Source organism: Erythrolamprus reginae, chromosome 1 (genome assembly GCF_031021105.1).
Source record: "Erythrolamprus reginae isolate rEryReg1 chromosome 1, rEryReg1.hap1, whole genome shotgun sequence".
In the NCBI taxonomy this organism is placed as follows: Eukaryota; Metazoa; Chordata; class Lepidosauria; order Squamata; family Dipsadidae; genus Erythrolamprus; species Erythrolamprus reginae.
In genome coordinates, this window is record NC_091950.1 from 422,847,193 (window position 1) to 422,872,993 (window position 25,801).

A 25,801-nucleotide genomic window follows, 5' to 3' on the forward strand; every position below is an offset into this window, starting at 1 on the left:
GCCCTCCTCGCCACCCGCCGAAAGATGATGTTGCAATGTCAGCTGTGGATCGAGGAGGACGCCTATGTTGCGGACCCTCTCTGAGGGGATCAATAGTTCTCCCCCAGGGTAATGGACGGACAGATGGGATTGTCCTTTGGAGGCAAGACCCACAGCCACTCCGTCTTGTCTGGGTTGAGTTTGAGTTTGTTGACACCCATCCAGGCCCCAACAGCCTCCAGGCACCGGCACATCACTTCCACTGCTTCAATCTAGAAACACAGAAGATTGACGGCAGAAAAAGACCTCATGCTCCATCTAGTCTGCCCTCCATTCTCAGAAGACGTTAAAAAAACATTAAAAAAAATATGGAAGAGCTATTTCCAAAAAGGAAATGAAAATATTCCTTTACTCACTGGGTACCCCTCCGTTTTCTTCTGACACCATTTCAAGAGCGCGTTCCGTTTCGAGCCGCCGTATTCCCTCGCCAACGCAGCCAATGGGTCCTTCCTTTCCACACTACAAACCGGAAAAATAACAGAATTTTTAGAACTCTGTCCATAATTGTTGGGTTGGCAATACATTGGCTGCAGGTGTTGAAGACTGCCACAAGAGGGAGCAAAAGTCCATAGCTTATTTCTCTGAGTCAGCTTCTCTGTTTGCTCTGCAATCTCTCTGTATTGAAATCATGTATTATAGCTAAAATGTGTTTAGGTTTGATATCTTTGCTGATTACGACAAAGACAACTGGTAAAAAACCCTCTGTACTTGGTAATATTTGGATTGTTATTTTGACTTATGCGTATGACTTTAGATTGTTTATCTGAAGATGTTATTTCTCAAAGTAAACTTTAATTCAAGTTAATATATCTGTGTGTGCCTGAGTCACAACTAATCTCAATCAAAATGTTTCTGTGGGCGCACAACCTTGGGAAACAAGGATTCCTCTGCTCATACATTAACAAGAATGACAAAGCTGGAAGGGAGCCAGAAGGTCATGTAGGGTGGGCTACTGCCCAGACGGGTGGGTGGGTGGGTGGGTGGGAACGCAGTGGGCTAGCGAAAATGAAGCTCCACCCCAGAGTACCCAATTTGCACTGAAAGATGTTGAAAGAAAATGCATAAGCCATTTCAAAAGATCAAAAGAAACATGAGAAAATACTATTTTACTGAAAGAGTAGTAGATGCTTGGAACAAACTTCCAGCAGATGTGGCTGGTAAATCCACAGGAACTGAATTTAAATATGCCTGGGATAAACATAGATCCATCCTAAGATAAAATACTGGAAATAGTATAAGGGCAGACTAGATGGATCATGAGGTCCTTTTCTGCTGTCAATCTTCTATGTTTCTATGCCCACAATGTGGTAGTAAAAAGTTTGGTAGCCCTTCACCGAGTCCAACCCCCTGCTCAAGCAAGAGAATCTAAACCATTTCAGACAAATGGTTATCCAGTCTCTTCTTTTAAAAAAACTCCAATGGTGAAGCACCCCAAACGTCTAGTGGCAAGCTGTTCCATTGGTTAATTGATCTCACTGTTAGGAATTTCCTCCTTAATTCCAGGTTGCTTCTCTCCTTGATTAGTTTCCATCTATTGCTTCTTGTCCTGCATTCAGGGTCTTTGGAGAATAGGTGGACCCTCAATGCTTCTTTGTGGCAACCCCTCAAATATTGGGAGACTGCTATGGTGACACCCACAAGAAGTTCTTATGTTTGCAGCCTCTCCATTAACCAGCCTTACTTTTGAAACAGCTGTGTTAAAAGTGTGTAAGGCACTGGAGGTTGTAGAAATGTAGAACAGGGGTCCTCAAACTTAGCAACTTTAAGACTTGTGGACTTCAACTCCCAGAATTCTCCAGCCAGCTATGCATCGCTCCCGGGTTTAAATCCCGGACGAGCCCCCAGCTATGCATAGCTGCCTGGAGAATTCTGGGAGTTGAAGTCCACAAGTCTTAAAGTTGCTGGGTTTGGGTACCTCTGATATAGAGCATAGAATATCAGAATTGGAAAGGACCTCTAGGGCAGTGGTCCCCAACCTTTTGGAGCCCAGGGACCACCAAGGTCATAATTTTAAGTCTCACAGACCACTAATTTGATTTTTTTTTTAAAGAAAAAAGATAAGTACATTTGTAAAACAATGATCAGAGAACTTCCATTGGATTAATATGAATATGCACCCATTTAATATAACCGAATTATAAATGCTTATTTAATTATAGCATAATCGTAAATGCTTATTTAATTATAACAGAATCTTTAAAGGTTGTTTTAATTGTAACAAAATTATTAAAGGTAGTGTAAATATTACAAAATAATTGAAGCTTATTTGAGGGTGGTTTACTGATGTTGTTGGGAAAGTCAGTCCCATATTCCAGAGCTGTAGTTGTAGACCTTTCCCTCCCCTCCCTTCTTTCCTTTCCTCTTCTTTCTTTCCTTTTTTCTTCCTTTCCTTTCCTACTCTTTCCTTTCCTTCCTTTCTTCCCTTCCCTTTTTTCTTCCTTTCCCTTCCTTCTTCTCTTCCCTTTCCTTTCTTTCTCTTTCTTTTCCTCTTCTTTCCTCTCTTTCCTTTCCTTAGAAACAGAGAAACATAGAAGTCTGACGGCAGAAAAAGACCTCATGATCCATCTAGTCTGCCCTTATACTATTTGTATAGTATAATAGTGTATATAAATCTGTATAGTCTGGAGGACAGAAGGGAAAGGGGGGACATGATGGAAACATTTAAATATGTTAAAGGGTTAAATAAGGTTCAGGAGGGAAGTGTTTTTAATAGGAAAGTGAACACAAGAACAAGGGGACACAATCTGAAGTTAGTTGGGGGAAAGATCAAAAGCAACGTGAGAAAATATTATTTCACTGAAAGAGTAGTAGATCCTTGGAACAAACTTCCAGCAGACGCGGTTGGTAAATCCACAGTAACTGAATTTAAACATGCCTGGGATAAACATAGATCCATCCTAAGATAAAATACAGGAAATAGTAGAAGGGCAGACTAGATGGACCAGGAGGTCTTTTTCTGCCGTCAGACTTCTATGTTTCTATGTTTTGTATTTTATCTTAGGATGGATCTATGTTTATCCCAGGCATGTTTCAATTCAGTTACTGTGGATTTATCTACCATGTCTGCTGGAAGTTTGTTCCAAGCATCTACTACTCTTTCAGTAAAATAATATTTTCTCATGTTGCCTCTGATCTTCCCCCCAACTAACTTCAGATTGTGTCCCCTTGTTCTTGGGTTCACTTTCCTATTAAAAACACTTCACTCCTGAACATTATTTAACCCTTTGACATATTTAAATGTTTCGATCACGTCCCCCCTTTTCCTTCTGTCCTCCAGACTAGACAGGTTGAGTTCATGAAGTCTTTCCTGATACGTTCTATGCTTTTATCCTTTTTCTTCCTTTCCTATCCTTTTCTTTCTTTCTCTTTCTTTCCTCTTTCCTTCTTTCCTCTCATATATTTTCTTTCCTTTTCTTTTTTTCTTTCTTTCCTTCTCTTTCCTTTCCTTTTCTCCACCAAAGGCCGCCGACCTCGGAAGGCAAGTGACCCTTGCATCCGCAACGGACAGCAAACTCCAATTGCTGCTCCCTGGACCGGATGCCGTTTACCAAGATTTCTCCACAGACCACCAAAACTTTACTGCAGACCACCAGTTGTTGACCTGTGCTAAATTTCTAGTCCTAAATTTCTTCTAGTTTGGCTGGCACAGGAATTCTGGGAATTGGAAGTCCACCAGTCGTAACCTTCCCATAAACAGTCAGTCCAAAATCAAGCCCCCCGTCCCCAAACGAGGGGGACGTTTGCCCAGGTTCGCCTGGTGCACCAGTTGTTGCCCTATTTGGACTGGGAGTTCACTGCTCACAGTCACTCATGCCCTCATCACCTCGAGGTTCAACTACTGTAACACTCTCTAATGGGGCTACCTTTGAAAAGTGTTCGGAAACTTCAGATCGTGCAGAATGCAGCTGCGAGAGCAATCATGGGCTTCCCTAAATATGCCCATGTCACACCAACACTCCGCAGTCTGCATTGGTTGCCGATCAGTTTCCGGTCACAATTCAAAGTGTTGGTTATGACCTATAAAGCCCTTCATGGCACCGGACCAGAATATCTCAGGGACCGCCTTCTGCCGCACGAATCCCAGCAACCGGTTAGGTCCCACAGAGTTGGCCTTCTCCGGGTCCCGTCAACTAAACAATGTCGTTTGGCGGGACCCAGGGGAAGAGCCTTCTCTGTGGCGGCCCCGACCCTATGGAACCAGCTCCCCCCTGAGATTAGGATTGCCCCCACCCTCCTTGCCTTTCGCAAACTCCTTATCCCCACCTCTGTCGTCAGGCATGGGGGGATTGAAATATTCCCTTCCCCTAGACTTATAAAATTTATGTATGGTATGACTGTATGTATGACTGATCTCTTAAATTGGGTTTTTTAGATTTTTTAATATTAGATTTGTTTACGTTGTCTTTTTATTGTTGTTAGCCGCCTCGAGTCTGCGGAGAGGGATGGCATACAAATCTAATAAATACAAATACAAATACAAATTTTCCCCTAAGTTGCTAAGCAAGACATTTGTGAAGCGGGTGTTGTGTCCGCCCCCCCCCCCGGTTTAACGACCTTTCTCGCCACAAGGTCACTCAGCGAGTCAGGGCAGTTGTTAAACGAGTCCCGCAGACATTCAATAAATCCGGCTTTGACTTAGCTCGCGTCAGACGGTCACAAAATGGAGGATCGCGTGAACTCGGCACACTCAGGTGCCCAAATTATTATTATTATTATTATTATTATTATTTTTTTAAAATAAAGTTTATTAATTAACAAAGGGTAAATGGGGGGGGAAGGGGGGGTACATAGATTCAAAATGGGTAAGGGTATTTATTACATGATAATATATTTCAGAATATATGTAACAAAATGTAACAAAAATTCATTATTCACATTTGTATCTTATTACTATCAATAATGCATTTATCTATCTTATCATGTTAATTCAAACCTATAAGGATAATCAATGTTAGTAAGAATAGCGGAAGACGTATTTGTAGAAAGGTAAGTAGAAAAGTAAGATTAGAATTATATAAAATATTTAGGAAAAGAAAAGTATAAGGAGTAAGAAAAAAAAAGTTAAATAAATGGGGGAGGGAGAAGGGGAAGTCTGGGTAAATAGCAGACGTTATACGACAAGGTATATTGATATATTATTGGGTGTATCAGTAATATATCAGTAATAAAAAAAAGAGTGAATAAAGAAAGTAAAATATATTTATATCTATGTAGTAAGTATTGAAAAAGAAAAAAGGTATAGCTTGATTGATCTGAGATAAAATGAATGATTAAATTGTGAAATTATACTGAAAATCGTTGTTTAATTGAGTTTTAAAAAACAGGTAAAAAGAGTAATGTTGTCGGAATCAGTTTCTGGTCGAAAATGTTATTTTTTATTTATTTATTTTATTATTTATTTATTTTATTATTTATTTTAAGTGTCGGTATTGAAATTGCTTTAATAATCAATGGGATTTTGCGTTCAAAACGTTGGAAGATAAGAGAAATGTATTGGTTTATAAAATGAAAGTTAGGTATTTTTTGGCAGTGATCCATTTGTACCAATTGTTCGAATTATTGATCGCGTGACCACGCCGAGGCTGCGAGGGTGGAATTAATAATAATAATAATAATAATAATAATAATAATAATAATAATAATAATTTATTAGTATGCTGCCCCTCTCCGAAGACCCGGCCCTCTAAGTCATATTTTTTTCTCCTCAGCGATGCTGTGACTTCGAACAGTCGCTAAGAGAATGGTCGTAAGACAAGGACTACCTGCCGTAGACGCCCGCACAACCCTTCTTCCCTCATAAGCAGCAGTGCTACCTGACTCACCTGAGTTTGCTGGGCGGTTTCAAGCCGCTGGGTGTGGACGTGAACATCCTTCCGGCGAAGGCCAGGCTAGGGGGCTTGCTGAGCGACTCGAGGGAGGGGCTCTTGCGCAGGAAGGGGTCCGGTTTCATTTCCTCGCTCCTCCCTTTGAGCAGATCTTCGAGGAAAAGACAAAAGACTGGACGTAATAATCTAGAATTAGACGGCTGAGTGGTTGCGGTGGGCCGAGAGGTGGAGTTCTCGCCTCACAATCAGGAGGCTGCGAGTTCGATCCTAGACATTTCTCTCTCTGGGTAAACTGAGAATAGGAAACATAGAAGATTGAGGGAAGAAAAAGACCTCCTGGTCCATCTAGTCTGCCCTTATACTATTTCCTGTATTTTATCTTAGGGTGGATCTATGTTTATCCCAGGCATGTTTCAATTCAGTTCCTGTGGATTTCCCAACCATGTGTGCTGGAGGTTTGTTCCAAGCATCTACTACTCTTTCACTCAAATAATATTTTCTTATGTTGCTTTTGATCTTTCCCCCAACTAACTTCAGATTGTGCCCCTTTGTTCTTGGGTTCACTTTCCTATTAAAAACCCTTCCCTCCTGAACCTTATTTAACCCTTTAACATATTTAAATGTTTCGATCATGTCCCCCTTTTCCTTCTGTCCTCCAGACTAGACAGGTTGAGTTCATGAAGTCTTTCCTGATACGTTTTATGCTTAAGACCTTCCACCATTTTTGTAGCCTGTCTTTGGACCCGCTCAATTTGATCCGTATCTTTTTGTAGGTGAGGTCTCCAGAACTGGACACAGTATTATTCCAAATATGGTCTCACCAGTGCTCTATACAGCGGGATCACTGTCTCCCTCTTCCTGCTTGTTATACCTCTAGGTATGCAGCCAAGCATCCTACTTGCTTTCCCTACTGCCTGACCGCACTGTTCACCCATTTTGAGACTGTCAGAAATCACTATCCCTAAATCCTTCTCTTCTGAAGCTTTTGCTAACACAGAACTGTCAGTACAATACTCAGATTCCTTTTCCCTAAATGCAATATTTTACATTTGGAAACTTTTGCGACTAAGATGGTCACAAAAGGGTATCACAGGAGCCCAGGTCTCAGCAACCCGTCATAAATGCGAGTTAGTTGTCAAAGCGTCTGAATTCCGACCACGGGAATGCTGGCTGGAATTCAGGTGCTAAGTGTGACATTAATCTGCACGAATCCCAGCGACTGATCAGGTCCCACAGAGTGGGCCTTCTCCGGGTCCCGTCAATTAAACAATGTAGTTTGGCGGGACCCAGGGGAAGAGCCTTCTCTGTGGCGGCCCCGGCCCTCTGGAACCAACTCCCCCCAGAGATTAGAATTGCCCCCACCCTCCTCGCCTTTCGTAAGCTGCTTAAAACCCACCTCTGCTGTCAGGCATGGGGGAACTGAGATATTCTTTCCCCCTAGGCCTTTACAATTTACACATGGTATGTTTGTATGTATGTTTGGTTTTATAATAAGAGTTTATTTTTAATTGTTTTAGTATTGGATTGTTACATGCTGTTTTTTATCACTGTTGTTAGCCGCCTCGAGTCTGCGGAGAGGGGCGGCATACAAATCCAATAAATAATAAAATAATAATAATTAGGGTGTGAAAAGCGGTCCTCAGTCACTTTTTAAAACAACGTCGATCGCTTTTGGACGGTCGCTAAATAAACTGTTGTAAGTTGAGGACTACTTTGTACAATAGAATTGAGCTGGCACTCCGGATGGTGCTTCTTCTCTGCCCCACCTCGCAGGGCTGACAGTGCACTTGAACCCAGGCCTTGTTCGCGGTAGGAAGAGGAATATTTTTGGAATCAAGTGACATGACAGGTTCTTAGTCAGGCGGTAGGGAAAGCAAGTAGGATGCTTGGCTGCATAGCTAGAGGTATAACAAGCAGGAAGAGGGAGATTGTGATCCTGTTGTATAGAGCGCTGGTGAGACCACATTTGGAATACTGTGTTCAGTTCTGGAGACCTCACCTACAAAAAGATATTGACAAAATTGAACGGGTCCAAAGACGGGCTACAAGAATGGTGGAAGGTCTTAAGCATAAAACGTATCAGGAAAGACTTCATGAACTCAATCTGTATAGTCTGGAGGACAGAAGGAAAAGGGGGGACATGATCGAAACATTTAAATATGTTAAAGGGTTAAATAAGGTCCAGGAGGGAAGTGGTTTTAATAGGAAAGTGAACACAAGAACAAGGAGACACAATCTGAGGTTAGTTGGGGGAAAGATCAAAAGCAACGTGAGAAAATATTATTTTACTGAAAGAGTAGTAGATCCTTGGAACAAACTTCCAGCAGACGTGGTAGGTAAATCCACAGTAACTGAATTTAAACATGCCTGGGATAAACATAGATCCATCCTAAGATAAAATACAGAAAATAGTATAAGGGCAGACTAGATGGACCAGGAGGTCTTTTTCTGCCGTCAGACTTTTAAGTTTCTATGTTTCCCCAGCAGAGCGATGAGCAAAAAGAATATTGGAAATAATCAGTAAATACAATTTGTGCAAAGAACTGTGGCACCAGACATCTATTATTTATTCTTTTCTTGGCTGTTATTTTTTCTTCTTCCTGGAATTAAAAACTCCCTTAAGAGATTCCTAGCGCGGATGGTCTCCGAGGCTGAGCTTCCAAAGCTGCAGCAAACTCTGCGGTTTTGCATCGCACTTTTGTGTTTTGGGTGTCTGCACAATTTAACCATCTGCGCAATTAAGGCGATAACTGAATCCAATCAAGGTCTCCTTAATGGGTTCCCTCCAGCTAATGTGCTCCAAACACATCCTGACTCTTGAATCCGAGGCCCAAAGAATAGAAGCATCCTTAGAAATGTGACTTTTTTTAAGGCCAGACCTGGAATTACGGCATCCGGTTTTGGTCCCCATATTACATGCGGTTTACAGAGTCAGCGTATTTCCCCAACAATCTGGGTCTGCATTTTATTCCCCTCCGAAGGATGGAAGGCTGAGTCAACCTGGAGCCGGTGGTGAGATTTGAACTGCTGAACTACAGCTGAAGGAGCCTGCAGTGCTGCACTCTAACCACTGTGCCACCCCGGCTCTTATAAGCCCCCCACCCACCCCCAAAAATAAAAATCAAGCAAATTCCAGATTTGCAAATTGTTGAGTCTTAAACGAGACCAGCCCAAGCTCAGGAAATCATCATTTAGGCTTTGGAGTTGGGAGTAAAATTTTATTTATATTTATATTTTTTTGGGGGGGAGGGGGGCGGAAATTGTAGCTTAGGTAAATCTTAAGAAAAGGCTTTGTTTTAGGGCTTCGTACGTATTTTAAATCCAGGCACGCACAAACACACTCACACACATACCCATAGCTCCTTGCTGAGATTTGTCATTTTGCCACAAGTTTTTGGCAGAAGAGAAGACCGGAGTGGGGGGGGGATTATTATTATTATTATTATTATTTATTAGATAGAAACATAGAAACATAGAAGTCTGACGGCAGAAAAAGATCTAGTCTGCCCTTCTACTATTTCCTGTATTTTATCTTAGGATGGAAATATGTTTATCCCAGGCATGTTTAAATTCAGTTACTGTGGATTTATCTACCACGTCTGCTGGAAGTTTGTTCCAAGGATCTACTACTCTTTCAGTAAAATAATATTTTCTCATGTTGCTTTTGATCTTTCCCCCAACTAACCTCAGATTGTGTCCCCTTGTTCTTGTGTTCACTTTCCTATTAAAAACACTTCCCTCCTGGACCTTATTTAACCCTTTAATATATTTAAATGTTTTGATCCTGTCCCCCCTTTTCCTTCTGTCCTCCAGACTATACAGATGGAGTCCATGAAGTCTTTCCTGATACGTTTTATACTTCAGACCTTCCACCATTCTTGTAGCCCGTCTTTGGACCCGTTCAATTTTGTCAATATCTTTTTGTAGGTGAGGTCTCCAGAACTGAACACAGTATTTCAAATGTGGTCTCACCAGCATTCTATATAGCGGGATCATAATCTCCCTCTTCCTGCTTGTTATACTTCTAGCTATGCAGCCAAGCATCCTACTTGCTTTTCCTACCGCCTGACTGCACTGTTCACCCATTTTGAGACTGTCAGAAATCACTACCCCTAAATCCTTTTCTTCTGAAGTTTTTGCTAACACAGAACTGCCAATACAATACTCAGATTGAGGATTCCTTTTCCCCAAGTGCATTGTTTTACATTTGGAAACATTAAACTGCAGTTTCCATTGCTTTGACCATTTATCTAGTAAAGCTAAATCATTTACCATATTACAGACCCCTCCAGGAATATCAACCCTATTGCACACTTTAGAGTCATCGGCAAATAGGCAAACCTTCCCTACCAAACCTTCCCCTATGTCACTCACAAACATATTAAAAAGAATAGGACCCAGAACAGACCCTTGTGGCACACCGCTTGTAACCTGACTCTGCTCAGAATACTCGCCATTAACAATAACTCTCTGATGTCTACGCTTCAGCCAGCTGCAAATCCATTGAACTATCCAGGGATTATGTATGCCGCCCCTCTCCGAAGACTCAGAGGGGATGGGGGGCAGAAGGCACAAAAGCTTGCAAGTTGTGCTTCCTTACAAAACAATTGTGGATGGAGGAGGAGCAAAGGAGGAGGGGGTGAAAGGGCAATTCTCCCCCCCTCCATTCTTCCTTGAAAAAAAAGAGGGAAAAATTCAATTCAACTTGTGGACTTCAACTCCCAGAATTCCTCAGCCAATTTTGCTTTAAGACTCGTGGACTTCAACTCCCAGAATTCCTGGGGAATTCTGGGAGTTGAAGTCCATGATTCTTAAAGTGACTGAGTTTGGAAACTCCTGATTTAGCTCCTGTATTATTATTTTTTATTACTTCCCCTTTTATGGGCTGGGAGGCAGCCGTCCAGTTTTGGGCCTCATCCTGGAGAAGGGCTGATCCAGAGCCAATTTGGCACGTGTGGCATCTGGGCAAGGGTTCAAACAGGCCCATGTCCCTGCCCAGTTTCCCTCCGGCCTCGGAAAAATCCAATGCCGGAATGCGAAAGAGAAAACGATGGCTCCTTTGGGACGAAGCTGTTGAAATAGGAAGCTTCAAGAAGAATTAGTAGGGCCTGGCTGGCTTCCTCCTCCCAGGGGGACAGTTGAAGAGACCAGAAAGTTGCCCCCCCTGGGTTCTTTTCGGATGGGGACAAAAGCTGGTGCTAGACTTTATTTTTTATAGAACAACGACTGAATATGGGCCGGAAGGGACCTTGGAGGTCTTCTAGTCTAACCTTCTGGAGAAACAGCTGTCCGATCTGTTCTTGAAAACCTCCTGTGAATGGAGCCCTCACAACTCACAGGGTGTTTCTTCTTGCAGACGTTTTGTGACCCAACTAGGTAATATCATCAGTGCTAGAAGGACAGGGGGGGGGTTGTAGACTATGAGCAGGGGAGGAGGAAGAGGAGAAAAAGAAGGCAGAAGAAGAAGGGAGAAGGAGGAGAAAAAGAAGAGGGGTAAGAAAGGATAGGAGAAGGAGGAGTAGAAGAAGAATGGAGGAGGAAGAGGAGGAGAAAAAGAAGGAAAAGAAGAAGGGAGAAGAAGGAGGAAGAGGAGAAAAAGAAGGAGAAGAAGGAATTAGGAGGAGGAGAAGGAGAAGAAGAAGGTAGAAGAAGGAATTAGGAGGAGAAGGAGGAGAAGGAGGAGAAGAAGAAGAAAAGAAGGGAGAAGAAGGAATTAGGAGGAGAAGGAGAAGAAGAAGGGAGAAGAAGGAATTAGGAGGAGAAGGTGGAGAAGGAGAAGAAGAAGAAAAGAAGGGAGAAGAAGGAATTAGGAGGAGAAGGAGAAGGAGAAGAAGAAGAAGAAGGGAGAAGAAGAAGGGAGAAGAAGAGGGAGGAGGAGGAGGACAAAAAGAAGAAGGGAGGAAGAGGAGAAAAAGAAGGAGGAGGAGAAGAAGGAATTAGGAGGAGGAGGAGATGGAGATGGAGAAGAAGGGAGAAGAAGGAGGAGGGGAGGAGAAAAAGAAGGGAGAAAAAGGGAGGAGGAGGAGAAAAAGGAGAAGAAGAAAGGATTAGGAGGAGAAGAAGGAGGAGGAGGGAGGAAGAGGAGAAAAAAGGAAGAGGAGAAAAAAGGAGAAGGAGAAAATGAAGGTGGTGGAGAAGGAGAAGAAGAAGAGGACAGAGAAGAAGGAGGACAGAGGAGGAGGAGGACGAGGACTGTGTGGTCCCTTTTGCTCTCTGAGCTGGGTTGTTTCCTTGCAGACATTTCATGACCCAACTAGGTAACATCATCACTGCTAAGGGAGTGGGGGGGTGCTCTCTTTTTATATAAAGCGGCTGCAGTTAACACCAACCTAATCCAATATCGAAACAACACTCCTGTCACATCACAACACAACAACCAACCAAATGCCCAACAGCCCCTGGACCAAGGAAAGACTAACAATACTCATGGCGACCTGGTTATCTGGTGTCCCTTCCTAGTCCTTGAATTTCGACCTGACGGGTCAACGATTAGAGCAAGATAAAAAAAACCGTCCTTCCTTTGACAGATCGGTGCAATTTCGGTCAGTGGGAAGGCGGCTACTTACCCCCCAAAGGGAGTTCTAGAAGATCCGTGTGTTTGGATAAAGTCTTCCCACCGGATTTGGGGTTGGTGAAAGTGCAATGTCGCTGCAATTGAGAAAGAGCAGAATCTCTTATAAATATCACTATTTATACGTGTATCTACCATATTTTTCAGAGTATAAGATGCACCTTTTTCCTCCCTAAAAGAGGCTGCAGAAGAAAAAAAAATCAGCAAAAAACCCCCCTCCCCCCCAAAAGAAAAACAGACAGGCACCAAAGAAATCGGCTGTGCGACATCACCAGCAGCTTGCTTACCGGTTGTATGTGGACATGTGAGTGATTTATTTAGGGGTATTAAACTGTTGCTATATTGTTTTAAAATGTTTAAAAAGAAAGTCAGAACAATGATTAAAAACAAAATTGAAAAGGAAGAGCCACTAAAGTTGACACCCACAATCTACAGCAAATCTTGGACTTTCGACTTAATAATTTAATAATTTATTATAATTTATTATATTTGTATGCCACCCCTCTCCGAAGACTCCGTATTCATTTAGCTGCCATTATTTTCCTCCAAGTAAGACTGAGTCTTGTATTAATTTTTGCTCAAAAGACACATCACGGCTTATTTTTCCGGTTCGGTCTTTATCTATTTATTTTTATTTATTTATTTATAATTATTTATCTATTTTTTTTCAAATTTATAAGCCTCCCCTCTCCTGATGGACTCAGGGCAGCGTACAACAATGAGATAAATAAATAATAAGATAAATAAATACAAATAAATACGAATACAAATGTATTGCCGGGGAAAGAGCACAGCATGCTTTAAGACATACAAATGTCAACTCCCAGAATTCCCTAGCCAGCCTTGCTTGACATGGCTGATTTTGGAAGCAATCCTCTTTGTGTGTTTGTGTGGGTGTGAGAGACAAGGAGATGGGCGAAACTCACCTTTGTTTCCGAATAAAAAAATAAAGTAAAATTGAGGGGAGAGGAAGTGAAAGTTGGATACAAAAGAAATAATATACTGCTCAAAAAAATAAAGGGAACACTTAAATAACACCTCCTAGATCTGAATGAATGAAATATTCTCACTGAATATTTCATTTGCACAACTATCCCCTTGGCACAACAGCATGTGAAATTGATTGTTGCTTTTTAAGTGGACAGTTTGATTTCACAGAAGTTTGATTTACTTGGAGTTATATTCTGTTGTTGAAGTATTCCCTTTATTTCTTTAATGTATAAAGCAAATTTGAAATGCGATTTGTTTACGGTATTTGAATAACGATCTATGTACGCTAAGATGTATTGAAGGTATATGAAACAGTATGTTGATTGTGGAGAAAAAAATTGGAAAAGAAAAATAAAATTGCTAAATTTCTCAAACTCAGAAGTTTTAAACTCGGTGGAAAGTCCCACGTCTCAGGATTTTCCAACTAGGATGGGTAGCTAGACTGCGTGTGCCACTTGGGGAATTCTGGGAGTTGAAGTCAACTCCTCATAAAAGAATTCTGAGAGTTGTTCTTTTTTTTATTATTATTTAATAGTAGATAGGTGGATTTGTCTTTTTTTATATTTCTTTATTTTTATTAATTAGGAGAAGGTTATATAAGGGCTTTTATTTTTAAAGAAAAATGTATAAGAAGTGGAAGAAGGCACAACGGCTTATATAGATTTGCAAGATGATAAGCTGAGTTAACATTGTTAAAATTAGAAGAACTTAATTAAAAGAAAATTGATTATCTAGATATCAAAATTAGAGGTCGAGGTTTGGTAGTTTGATATGTACTGAAAGTAAATACAGTGGTACCTCGTGATACGAACCCCTCGTGATACGAACATTTCGAGATACGAACTAGGGGTTCAGAAATTTTTTGCCTCTTCTTACCAACTTTTTTCGACTTACGAACCCACCGCAGATCGCAAAATGTGGCCTCCAGGAAGGACATCTTCATGACGTCAAAGCTCCGCCCATGGAATTCCCTATTGGGATTCCCCACCTCCGTTTCAGCCTCCAGATCGGCCGAAAACGCCACCGCCGATTGCAAAAACGGTGCTCCGCTGGGCGCCGCCGCCTGGCTGTAACCTTCTGAAACAGCCGGGCGCTTTTCAGCGGCCTCCGGAACCTGAACCCGAACCCGAACTTTTGCCGAACTTCTGGGTTCGGCGTTCAGGAGAACGCCGAGAAGCCCCCCGGCTGTTTCAGAAGGTGACAGCCGGGCGGTGGCGCTTCTCGGCGGCCTCCCGAACCCGAAAAGTTCGGCAAAAGTTCAGGTTCGGGTTCGGGAGAACGCCGAGAAGCCCCCCAGCTGTTTTAAAAGGTGACAGTCGGGCGGCGGCGCCCAACGCAGCGCCATTTTGCTATTTTTCCCCCCCTTGCATGCATTAATCACTTTTACATTGTTTCCTATGGGAAACGTTGTTTCGTGTTAGGAACTTTTCGCCTTACGAACCTCCTTCCGGAACCAATTAGGTTCGTAAGACGAGGTATTACTGTAATTTGGAATTAGAAATTTATTTTTGGGATTATACATGACTAACTAATGAGATACTGTTTTTATTGTAACACGAATAGAAGGTATTTTGCAACGCATTTAAAAAGTTTGTATGGGGGAAAAAATAATAAAGAAAAAATTTATACTGAAAAAAAGAATTCTGAGATTCAGAAATGCGGATGTGGGCAGAAAATCTCCCTCCTCCCATCTGGGAAAAAGCCAGAGTGGCATTTTTTGGGGGTGGGTAGGTACCTGGATGGGCGACACAGCAGCTGCGGGAGCCGTCCGGGTGGGGATATTGCTGAGTGGACTCCGGCAGACCTTGTGGATGGGCAGGCTTTGTCCGGTGCCTCCTGCACGAGAGAAAGAGAAAGGAAACAATAGAAACAACGGAGTGGGAAGGCACCTTGGTGGTCATCTAGTCCAACCCTGTGAACCTTTTTTGGTTCGTGTGTGTGCTAGCACACGTGCATGTGTCCACACCCATTTCCTCCCTTCCCATGTATGTGTACCCCCCACACACACATACGCACAATCTCCCCTCTCCCCACGCATGCGCACAGCCTTGCTGAAGCCCGGGACGGTGAAAAAATACAGCTTTCTGAAGCCTCAGGGTACCAAAAAACGCCCAACGGGAAAACCGGAAGTTCAGAAAAACGGACTTCCGGTTTGCCCGTTGTGTTGTTTTTCGCATTCCATGGCTTCAGGTACCTTCCCTGAAGGCTCCAGAGTGGGAAAAAGGCCCAACGGGCTAAACAGACGTTCAGAAAAACAGACTTCCGTTTTGCCTGTTGTGTTGTTTCTCGCACTCTGGAGGCTTCAAGGAATGAAAAAGACAGCCTAACGGGCAAACCAGAAGTGCGTTTTCCGAACTTCCATTTTGCCTGTTGGGCCTTTTTTGCACTCTGGAGCCTTCAGGGAAGCTTCCTGAAGCCCGAAAAACAACACAACGGGCAAACCGGAAGTCCATTTTTCTGAACTTCCGGTTTGCCCATTGGGCCTTTTTCAAAGCCTGGAGACTTCAGGGAAGGTACCTGAAGCCCTGGACTGCAAAAAAACAACACAACGGGCAAACCGGAAGTCCGTTTTTCTGAACTTCCGGTTTGCCCGTTGAGCTCCAGGAGCCTTCAGGGAAGCTTCCTGAAGCCCTGGAATGCGAAAAACAACACAACTGGCAAACTGGAAGTCCGTTTTTCTGAACTTCTGGTTTGCCCGTTGGGCGTTTTTGGTACTCTGGGGCTTCAGAAAGCTTCCCAGAAGCCTCCAGAGGGTAAAACGGCCTTCCCCCAAGGCCAAAAATCAGCTGTCTAGTGCCTGCATGCACACTGGAGCTGACATAGGACAACGCCTCGTGTGACCTCTGACATGGCTCCACGTGCCACTTGTGGCATGTATGCCATAGGTCAGCGATGGCAAACCATTTTTTCCTCGGGTGCCGAAAGAGCATGGGCGCGCACTATCATGCATGCGCGAGTGCCCACACCCATAATTCAATGCCTGGAAAGGGCAAAAAGGTGCCCCTGCCTCCCGGAGGCCCTCTGGAGGCCGGAAATGGCCTGTTTCCCAACTTCTTGTGGGCCCAGTAGTCTTGTGTTTTGCCCTCCTTCATCCCCCCGGAGGCTCTCTGGAAGCCAAAAAAGCCCTCCCAGAACCTCTGTGCAAGCCAAAAATCAGCTGGCTGGCACACACATGCATGTTGTTGTTGTTGTTGTTGTTGTTGTTATTATTATTATTATTATTATTATTATTAATTGGATTTGTATGCTGCCCCTCTCCGCAGACTCGGGGCGGCTAACAACAATGATAAAAAACAGCATATAACAATCCAATTAATAAAACAACTAAAAACCCTCATTATAAAACCAAACATACACACAAACACACCATGCATAACTTGTAATGTCCTAGGGGGAAGGAATATCCTAACTCCCCCATGCCTGGCGATAAAGGTGGGTCTTGAACAATTTGCGAAAGACAAGGAGGGTGGGGGCCGTTCTAATCTCTGGGGGGATTTGATTCTGCTGAGGTAGGGTAACTGCTCACGTGCCAGCAGATATGGCTCTGCGTGCCACCTGTGGCACCCATGCCAAAGGTTTGCCATTTGTTCCAGACAAATGGTCAGTAGGCAAGGACCACCTCTACTTCCTTTGTGGTCAAAGGAGGATGCCGTGGCAGCTGACTCACCTGAACACCCCAAATCGAAAGACTTGATGAGCGATTTGACGGTAGCCAAGGACTCCGGAGGGGTTGGCGAAAGACGACTGACCGGGAGCCCCGGCCAATGATTGCTGGCTTCTGTCTCCGTACCGTTGATGGAGTCTGGTGCCAACCTGCGGGAGAAAAACATCCAAAATTTAAGGGAGGGTCCAGGTTTGGGTGGATGGGCAGGGGCACCCTTCCAAAATACAGATCAAATGGCCTTCACTCCCCTCTCCTTTTTCTCGCGATGATTCTGCAGAATTCTAAAAAAAATCCTGTTTTTACTTTTAAATCTATTTTGTCCTAGAGTTCACTTTGGGTTGAATCAATCACCAGGAGCCAATGAGTTCTAGTTCCAGCTTAGTTATGCAAGACACCTAGATAGTTTTGAATCAATCACCAGGAGCCGGTGAGTTCTAGTCCCACCTTACGTCATAAAAGCTGGAACTTACGTCATAAAAGCTGGGTGTCTCTGTGCCAGTCCCACCTCACAAGGGTGATTGTTGCGTGGGAAAAAATTGGGCAAAAAATGGGAGCAACGACAAAGATGGGCTACGTTCGCCACCACATTTGTAAAAACAACAAAGGCAGGGTACAAAATGAAGGAATAAACAGCTCAGTCAACGGTGTTTTGATAAAGAAGCCACAGCAAAAGGGAGAGTTGGATTTATTTTATTGCAAAAATTAAAGAGGTCACACATTTATTTTATATCCCCCCCCCCCCCGAGATCATGCAGATTTCCCTGGACGCAGGGATGGAAGAAAGGCGATTTCTGAGAAAAGACGCTGCAGGTCGGGATGGCGAAGAGAAATAGTTGCTCCTCCGCCTCCAACCTGCCCAGCCGCAAACCACCCGTAAAAAATAAAAAAACCTTAAGTCACGACAACGTCGCAGGCAGGAAATAGCAAACACACGAGGCACGACAGGAATAGATGCAAGGGAGTGCGGCTAGGAATTGGGGGAGGGAAAAACCCTGTGGTGGGACTGCGTTTGCACAGAGAAAGAAGGGCTACTAGTGAATCTCCCTGGGCCCCACCACGGAGAAGGCTCTGATCCCCACAGTGTTCCTCCTCCCTGTCCCAGGAAATGGGGAAAAAGGCCAATTAAAAATTGCCGCAAGAGAGCGGCCTCCCAGATTTGGGAATGGTGGGAAAACTGGGAAAGAGACTCCACCAGAAGGGAATATTTGTAGCTCAGAATTGAACTGTGGGGGCCTTGGTGCTCTTGGAGCTGGGTGGTGCTCTTGTAGACCTTTCGTGACCAAGCTAGGTAATGTCATCAGTTTTAGAAGGGAGGGTGGTTTGTGGAGAGGAGGGGAGGAGGAGCAGGAGGAGCAGGAAAAGAGGAGGAAAAGGAAGAGAGGAGGAGGAGGAAACGGAGGAGAGGAGCAGGAGGAAGAGGAAAAAGAGGAGGAAGAGGTGGAGGAAAGAGAAGGAAAAAGAGGAAGAGGAAAAAGAGAAGGAAAAGGAGGAGAGGAGGGGGAAAGAAGAGAAGGAAAAAGAGGAGGAGGAAATGGAGGAGGAAGAGGAAAAGGGGAGGAAAAGAAGGAGGAGGAGGAAAGAGAAGGAAAAAGAGGAGGAAGAGGAAAAAGAGAAGGAAAAGGAGAGGAGGGGGAAAGAAGAGAAGGAAAAAGAGGAGGAAACGGAGGAGGAAGAGGAAAAGGAGAGGAAAAGGAAGAGAGGAGGAGGAAAGAGAAGGAAAAAGAGGAGGAAGAGGAAAAAGAGGAGGAAAGAGAAGGAAAAAGAGGAGGAAACGGAGGAGGAAGAGGAAAAGAGGAGGAAAAGGAGGAGGAGGAGGAAAGAGAAGGAAAAATAGGAGGAGGAAGAGGAAAAAGAGGAAGAAAAGGAGAAGAGGAGGAAAGAGAAGGAAAAAGGAGAGGAGGAAACGGAGGAGGAAGAGGAAAAGGGGAGGAAAAGGAAGAGAGGAGGAGGAAAGAGAAGGAAAAAGAGGAGGAGGAAGAGGAAAAGGGGAGGAAAAGGAGGAGAGGAGGAGGAAAAAGGAGGAAAAAGAGGAGGAAGAGGAAAAGGGTAGGAAAAGGAGAAGAGGAGGGGGAAAGAAGAGAAGGAAAAAGAGGAGGAGGAAACGGAGGAGGAAGAGGAAAAGAGGAGGAAAAGGAGGAGAGGAGGAGGAAAGAGAAGGAAAAATAGGAGGAGGAAGAGGAAAAAGAGGAGGAAAAGGAGAAGAGGAGGAAAGAGAAGGAAAAAGAGGAAGAGGAAAAGGGGAGGAAAAGGACGAGGAAAGAGAAGGAAAAAGAGGAGGAAAAGGAAAAGGAGGAAGAAAAGGAGGAGGGGGGAAGAGGAGAAGGAAAAAGAGGAGGAAGAGGAAAAAGAGGAGGAAAAGGAGGACAACGAAAGAAGCGGAGAGGGAAAAAGAGGAGAAGGAAACGGAGGAGGAGGAGGAGGAAAAAGAGGAGCAAAGGAGGCGAGGAGGAGGAAGAGGAGGAAGAAGAGGGAGAGGTGGGGTTCTGGGTCCCCTTTGAGCTTGCTGGTTTTCTGGCAGACTTTTCATGACCCAACCTGGTACCGTTTTTCCCAGGAAACAAGTCATCTCCCCCCAAAATAAGCCCTCCCGGAAAATATTTAAACACATGTGCAGCCTTTCAGGTCAGATGGCAATTGGAGCCCCCTCCTGCTCCATGCACCCCAAAGCAATAAGACCTCCCTGGAAATAAGGCCAAGCGCTTATTTCGGGGTTAAAAAAAATATAAGACAGGGTCTTATTTTGGGGAAAACACGGTAGCGTCATCAGTGCTAAAAGCGGAGTGGGGGTTGCGGAGTAGAGGGAGAGGAGGAGGAGGAGTGAGGGGAGGAGGAAGGGAGGAGGAAGAGGAGAAGAAAGGGAGGAAGAGGAGAACAAGAGGAGGAGGCGGTGAAAGGGAGGATGGGAAGAGGAGGAGGAGAATGGGGGGAGGAAGAGAAGAAAGGGAGGAAGAGGAGAACAGGAGGAGGAGGAGAAAGGGAGGATGGGAAGAGGAGGAAGAGAATGGGGGGAGGAAAAGAAAGGGAGGAAGAGGAGAACAGGAGGAGGAGAAAGGGAGGAAGAGAAGGGGAGGAAGAAAAGAAGAAAGGGAGGAAGAGGAGAACAGGAGGAGGAGGAGAAAGGGAGCATGGGAAGAGGAGGAAGAGGAGGAAGAGGAGGAGGAAGACTGTGGGATTTTTGGGCGCTGTCTCAGCTGTGCTTTTCTTGTAGACGTTTCACGACCCAGCTACATAACATCATCATTGCTGGGAGGGTGCATTGCTTTACTGTTCTGACACCGGCCTAGGACATCATACATGTGCTAGGAAAGCATCAAGTCCAGAGAGTAAACCAAGCAGCCCACAACAAGGCCCCGTTCAGCCAGCGCAACCCTGGAGGATCTTTTGCACAGGAAGAAAAAGCGACATTATTTTCGGGAAGGAACAGTGACTTGCCACCTGGCAGCTGGCGGGTGGGGGAAGAATCCGGCCTGCGTGGTGGAGGAAATGCCACTCACGCACGGAGCAAGCCCCCCCCTCCTTATAGCCCCCCTCCCGAGCCCATCTTTCCCCCCCCAAAATCACACACACACCCTTTTGTCTCACAGCTGCCAGGCTCCGGAGAGGCTATTAATAAGCGGCAATTCTTTGTAGGGCTTCCGAGTTTCCTTCGCGGACTCAAAGGGCTGTCGGAGCGCAGAGTTAGGGGACTCTGACCCCCCCGCCACGCACATGCCCCCCCCTCTTTCCGGGCCAGTTTTTTTCTGGCGTGGAGCCCAGAAGTGGACCGGATGCAGCTGCCATCCTCAGATTTCGTGAATGACCCGTGCCAGCGGGATGCTTTTTTTCTCGGCGCATCCCGAATTTGGGTTCCCGCACGCTCTTCCGGCTCCACAGGATGAGAGGCAGGGGAGAGGACGTCCTACCTTTGAAGGGTGTCCAGAAACTTCAAATCGTCCAAAATGCAGCCGCGTGAGCAGTTATGGGTTTTCCCAGATATGCCCATGTTTCTCCAGCACCATTGGCTGCCGATTGGTTTCCGGACGCAATTCAAAGTGTTGGTGATGACCTATAAAGCCCTACATGGCATCGCGCCAGATTACTTGTGGGACTGCCTGCTGCCGCCTGAATCCCAGTGTCCAGTGAGGTCCCACAGAGTTGGCTTTCTCCAGGTCCCGTCACCTAGAACATTGTGTTTCCCAACCTTGGCAACTTGAAGATATGTGGACTTCAACTCCCAGAATTCCCCAGCCAGCATTCACTGGCTGGGGAATTCTGGGAGTTGAAGTCCACATATCTTCAAGTTGCCAAGGTTGGGAAACACTGAGCTAGACAATGTCGTCTTGCCTAGGGGAAGAGCCTTCTCTGTGGGGGGCCCGGCCCTCTGGAATCAGCTCCCCCCAGAGATTTGTACCGCCCCCAGCCTCCTTGCCTTCCGTAAGAGTCTCAAGACTCACCTGTGCCGCCACTTCGGGCGATTAGACGGGCGGAATCAAAAAAATCCACTAAAACTTCACGCGCGAGTCCCCTCACAAAATATGGCTTCCAGTCCATGCGCAGAAGCGAAATGTCGCTCGGACGCGCATGCTCGCATGCCAGGGTCGCAGTGCCCCACGGGAACTGCATCGGTGGCGGCGGTAAGTAGCAACCCCCCCTGCCCCCAACTAACTCCCCTCCCACAGCAACTTTCCCCCTTTCAATCTGCCTGCAGATTTCAGATAACTATCTTGTTCCATGGATGATACCTTGGCAATTTGAAGATATCTGGACTTCAATTCCCAGAATTCCCCAGCCAGCATCCAAGGGCATGGGGTGAGGTATCATCAATATGCTGATGATACCCAGTTATACATCTCCACCCCATATACAGTCAACGAAGCAGCGGAAGTGATGTGCCGGTGCCTGGAGGCTGTTGGGGCCTGGATGGGTGTCAACAAACTCAAACTCAACCCAGACAAGACGGAGTGGCTGTGGGTCTTGCCTCCCAAGGACAATTCCATCTGTCCGTCCATCACCCTGGGGGGAGGATCATTGACCCCCTCAGAGAGGGTCCGCAACTTGGGCGTCCTCCTCGACCCACAGCTCACATTAGAGAAACATCTTTCAGCTGTGGCGAGGGGGGCGTTTGCCCAGGTTCTCCTGGTGCACCAGTTGCGACCCCATTTGGACCGGGAGTCACTGCTCACAACTCATGCCCTCATCACCTCGAGGCTCGACTACTGTAACGCTCTCTACATGGGGCTGCCTTTGAAGAGTGTTCGGAAACTTCAGATCGTGCAGAATGCAGCTGCGAGAGCAATCATGGGCTTTCCCAAATATGCCCATGTTACACCAACACTCCGCAGTCTGCATTGGTTGCCGATCAGTTTCCGGTCACAATTCAAAGTGTTGGTTTTGACCTATAAAGCCCTTCATGGCACCGGGCCAGATTATCTCAGGGACCGCCTTCTGCTGCACGAATCCCAGGGGAAGAGCCTTCTCTGTGGCGGCCCCGGCCCTCTGGAACCAACTCCCCCCAGAGATTAGAATTGCCCCCACCCTCCTTGCCTTTCGTAAGCTCCTTAAAACCCACCTCTGTCGTCAGACATGGGGGAATTGAGATACCCTTTCCCCCTAGGCCTTTACAATTTTATGCATGGTATGTCTGTATTTATTTATTTATTTATTCGATTTTTATGCCGCCCTTCTCCTTAGACTCAGGGCGGCTTACAACATGTTAGCAATAGCACTTTTTAAAACAGAGCCAGGCTATTGCCCCCACAATCCGGGTCCTCATTTGACCCACCTCGGAAGGATGGAAGGCTGAGTCAACCTTGAGCCGGTGATGAGATTTGAACCGCTGACCTTCAGATCTACAAGTCAGCTTCAGTGGCCTGCAGTACTGCACTCTACCTGCTGCGCCACCCCGGCTCATTATGTATGTTTGGTTTTTTATTATAATGGGTTTTAATTGTGTTTAGTATTGGATTATTGTTATATGCTGTCTTATTATTGCTGTTAGCCGCCCCGAGTCTCCGGAGAGGGGCAGCATACAAATCCAATAAATAAATAAATAAGTTGCCAAGGTTGGGAAACACTGCGCTAGCAAGCGGAAAAGTTTTAAATCCCGACGGACTCCCGGTAGAACACATTCATGGAGGAAGCGAGCGCCACTAGGCAAGAAGGGGGAACCCCCCCCCCTTGCCCCCAAAATCACAGATAATCCCTGAAATGACCAGTACTGGCTCCGCTGCCGCCCGAAACCAAGTTCCTGAATTCCGTAAAACTCCCCAGTTCCGAGAAAACGCGGTTCTGATAAAACCTTCGGAAAGGGAGCGCGAATCCCCCACCAAAATACAATAAGAGAGAGAGAAAAATAGATTTTGGAGTTTCTCTTGAGCTTTTAATCTTCTCTCGAAGCCCGCCAGATGTTCCTTGCTCGAATCAAAATTTCTCCTCCAGCAGAAGATTTCAGTGTTGTTATTAACGGAGCCAAACATTCCTCCCGGGGTGAATTAATTCACCAGGATGTGAGATCTACAGAAAAAAGAAAGAAAAGAGAGAGGGGGGGGGACGGGGGGGGAGAGGAGAAAGAAACGAAGATGATTTTTTTATCAATGAGGCAAATCCAAAACACGTTGTAAAGTGAATCATGTCCCCCTGCCTCAGGAAGCGACCTTGGATACAGGCAGTCCTCAACTTACAACAGTTACGTATATTTTTGTATTTATTTATTCATTTATCTTGTCGTGTTTATGCAGTGTATGGGGAGGTGGAGGTCCTTTGAGAGCTGTTGGCAGTGAAATTGCATTTTAATGTGTGCCGAACACTGTACATTTAGTCACAATAAAGCTGCTCTATTCTGTTCTGTTCTGTATTTTCAAATTCTATTCTCTCCATATTCTATTTTATTTTGTTCTCTCCTCTTTTCCTCTCCTTTTCTTTCTCTCTTTCCTCTCCTCCCCATTTCATTCTATTCTTCTAAATTCTATTCTATTCTATTTATTCCATTCCATTCTTCATCCATTCTTCTATTCTATACCTATTCTAGTGTCATTCCATTATTCTATTCTATTCCAAATTCTATTCTTTCCCTATTTTATTGTACTTTATATTCTATTCCGTTCTACTCTATTTTCAAATTCTATTATCTTCATATTCTATTTTATATTCTTTCCTCTTTTCCTCTCCTTTTCTTTCTCTCTTTCCTCTCCTCCCCATTTCATTCTATTCTTCTAAATTATATTCTATTCTATTTATTCCATTCCATTCTTCATCCATTCTTCTATTCTATACCTATTCTAGTGTCATTCCATTATTCTATTCTATTCTATTCTATTCCAAATTCTATTCTTTCCCTATTTTATTGTACTTTATATTCTATTCCGTTCTACTCTATTTTCAAATTCTATTATCTTCATATTCTATTTTATTTTCTCTCCTCTTTCTTCCCCTCCTTTTCTCTTTCTCTCATTCCTCTCCTCTCCTCCCCATTTCATTCTATTCTTCTAAATTCTATTCCATTCTATTTATTCCATTCCATTATTCTATTCCATTCCATTCCATTCCTATTCTATTCTAGTGTCATTCCAGGTTATCAATCTTTCTTCTTATAACTTAGAGCAGGGGGAGGCAAAGTTGGCTCTTCTATGACATGTGGACTTCAACTCCCAGCATTCCTCAGCTAGCATGATTGGCTCAGGAATTCTGGGAGTTGAAGTCCACAAGTCATATAGAAGAGCCAACTTTGCCTACCCCTGCCCTAGAGGTATTTAGGGTCTAGAGCAGTGATGGCGAACCTATGGCACATGGAGCTATATCTGCCGGCACACAAGCCATTGCCCTAGCTCAGCTCCAATGCGCATGTGCATGCCGGCCAGTTGATTTTTGGCTCAGACAGAGATTATGAGAGGGCATTTTCGGCTTACCGAGAGCCTCCAGGGGGATGGGAAATGAGTTTTTGTCCTCCCTGGGTTTTAGGGAAGCCTTTGGAGCCTGGGGAGGGCGAAACACGAGCCTACTGGGCCCACCAGAAGTTGGGAAACAGTCCGTTTCCGGCCTCCGAAGGGTCTCCTCTGGGGGGAGGGGAGGGGATGCTGTTTTCGCCCTCCCCAGGCATCGAATTATGGGTGTGGACACTCATGCAGATGCTCTTTCGGCACCCAAGGAAGAAAAGGTTCGGCATCACTGGTCTAGAGTCCATGAAGAAGGGTGGTCTAGATATCCAAATAACTAAATAACTAAATAATTCAGAGATTGATATTTAGAGATTATGAGATTGTCTCAATATTATGAACAATTGAGTCTGAAGAGTGAGTATGTCTGTATAGGGGTTTTAACACTTTCAGCAATCTATATCAGTCTTTTAAAGTAAATTAGATTTCTTTTATGTATTGTTGTATTTATAATATTGTACACCGCCGAGTCGCAGTGAGAAGGGCAGCATAGAAATATAATAAATAACGGAATAACTAACTAACTAACTAACTAACTAACTAACTAACTAACTAACTAACTAACTAGGTCATAAATTGAGGACTACCTATATACCCTGTCCCGCCCCTAGGATAAATGTATGCATGGTATGTCTGTATAGAAACATAGAAACATAGAAGACTGACGGCAGAAAAAGACCCCATGGTCCATCTAGTCTGCCCTTTTACTATTTCCTGTATTTTATCTTACAATGGATATATGTTTATCCCAGGCATGCTTAAATTCGGTTACTGTGGATTTACCAACCACGTCTGCTGGAAG

At 44.6% G+C, this 25,801-nt stretch overlaps 1 protein-coding gene across 3 annotated transcripts in view; it reads right to left on the reverse strand.

Moving 5' to 3' along the window:
- The window catches only part of SPECC1 (sperm antigen with calponin homology and coiled-coil domains 1), a 186,360-nt gene that overhangs the window by 36,956 nt on the left and 123,603 nt on the right, over nucleotides 1-25,801 (reverse strand). For 2 of the 3 annotated variants that reach the window (XM_070735451.1, XM_070735452.1), the window contains 5 exons: nucleotides 17,093-17,238; nucleotides 15,161-15,261; nucleotides 12,431-12,512; nucleotides 5,862-6,015; nucleotides 396-498 (listed from right to left, as the gene is read on the reverse strand). In XM_070735451.1, the coding sequence (XP_070591552.1) occupies nucleotides 396-498; nucleotides 5,862-6,015; nucleotides 12,431-12,512; nucleotides 15,161-15,261; nucleotides 17,093-17,238 (586 nt within the window). Of the gene's footprint in view, nucleotides 1-395; nucleotides 499-5,861; nucleotides 6,016-12,430; nucleotides 12,513-15,160; nucleotides 15,262-17,092; nucleotides 17,239-23,425; nucleotides 23,582-25,801 lie in introns of those variants that run through there. The other variant, XR_011557599.1, reaches the window with a different exon arrangement.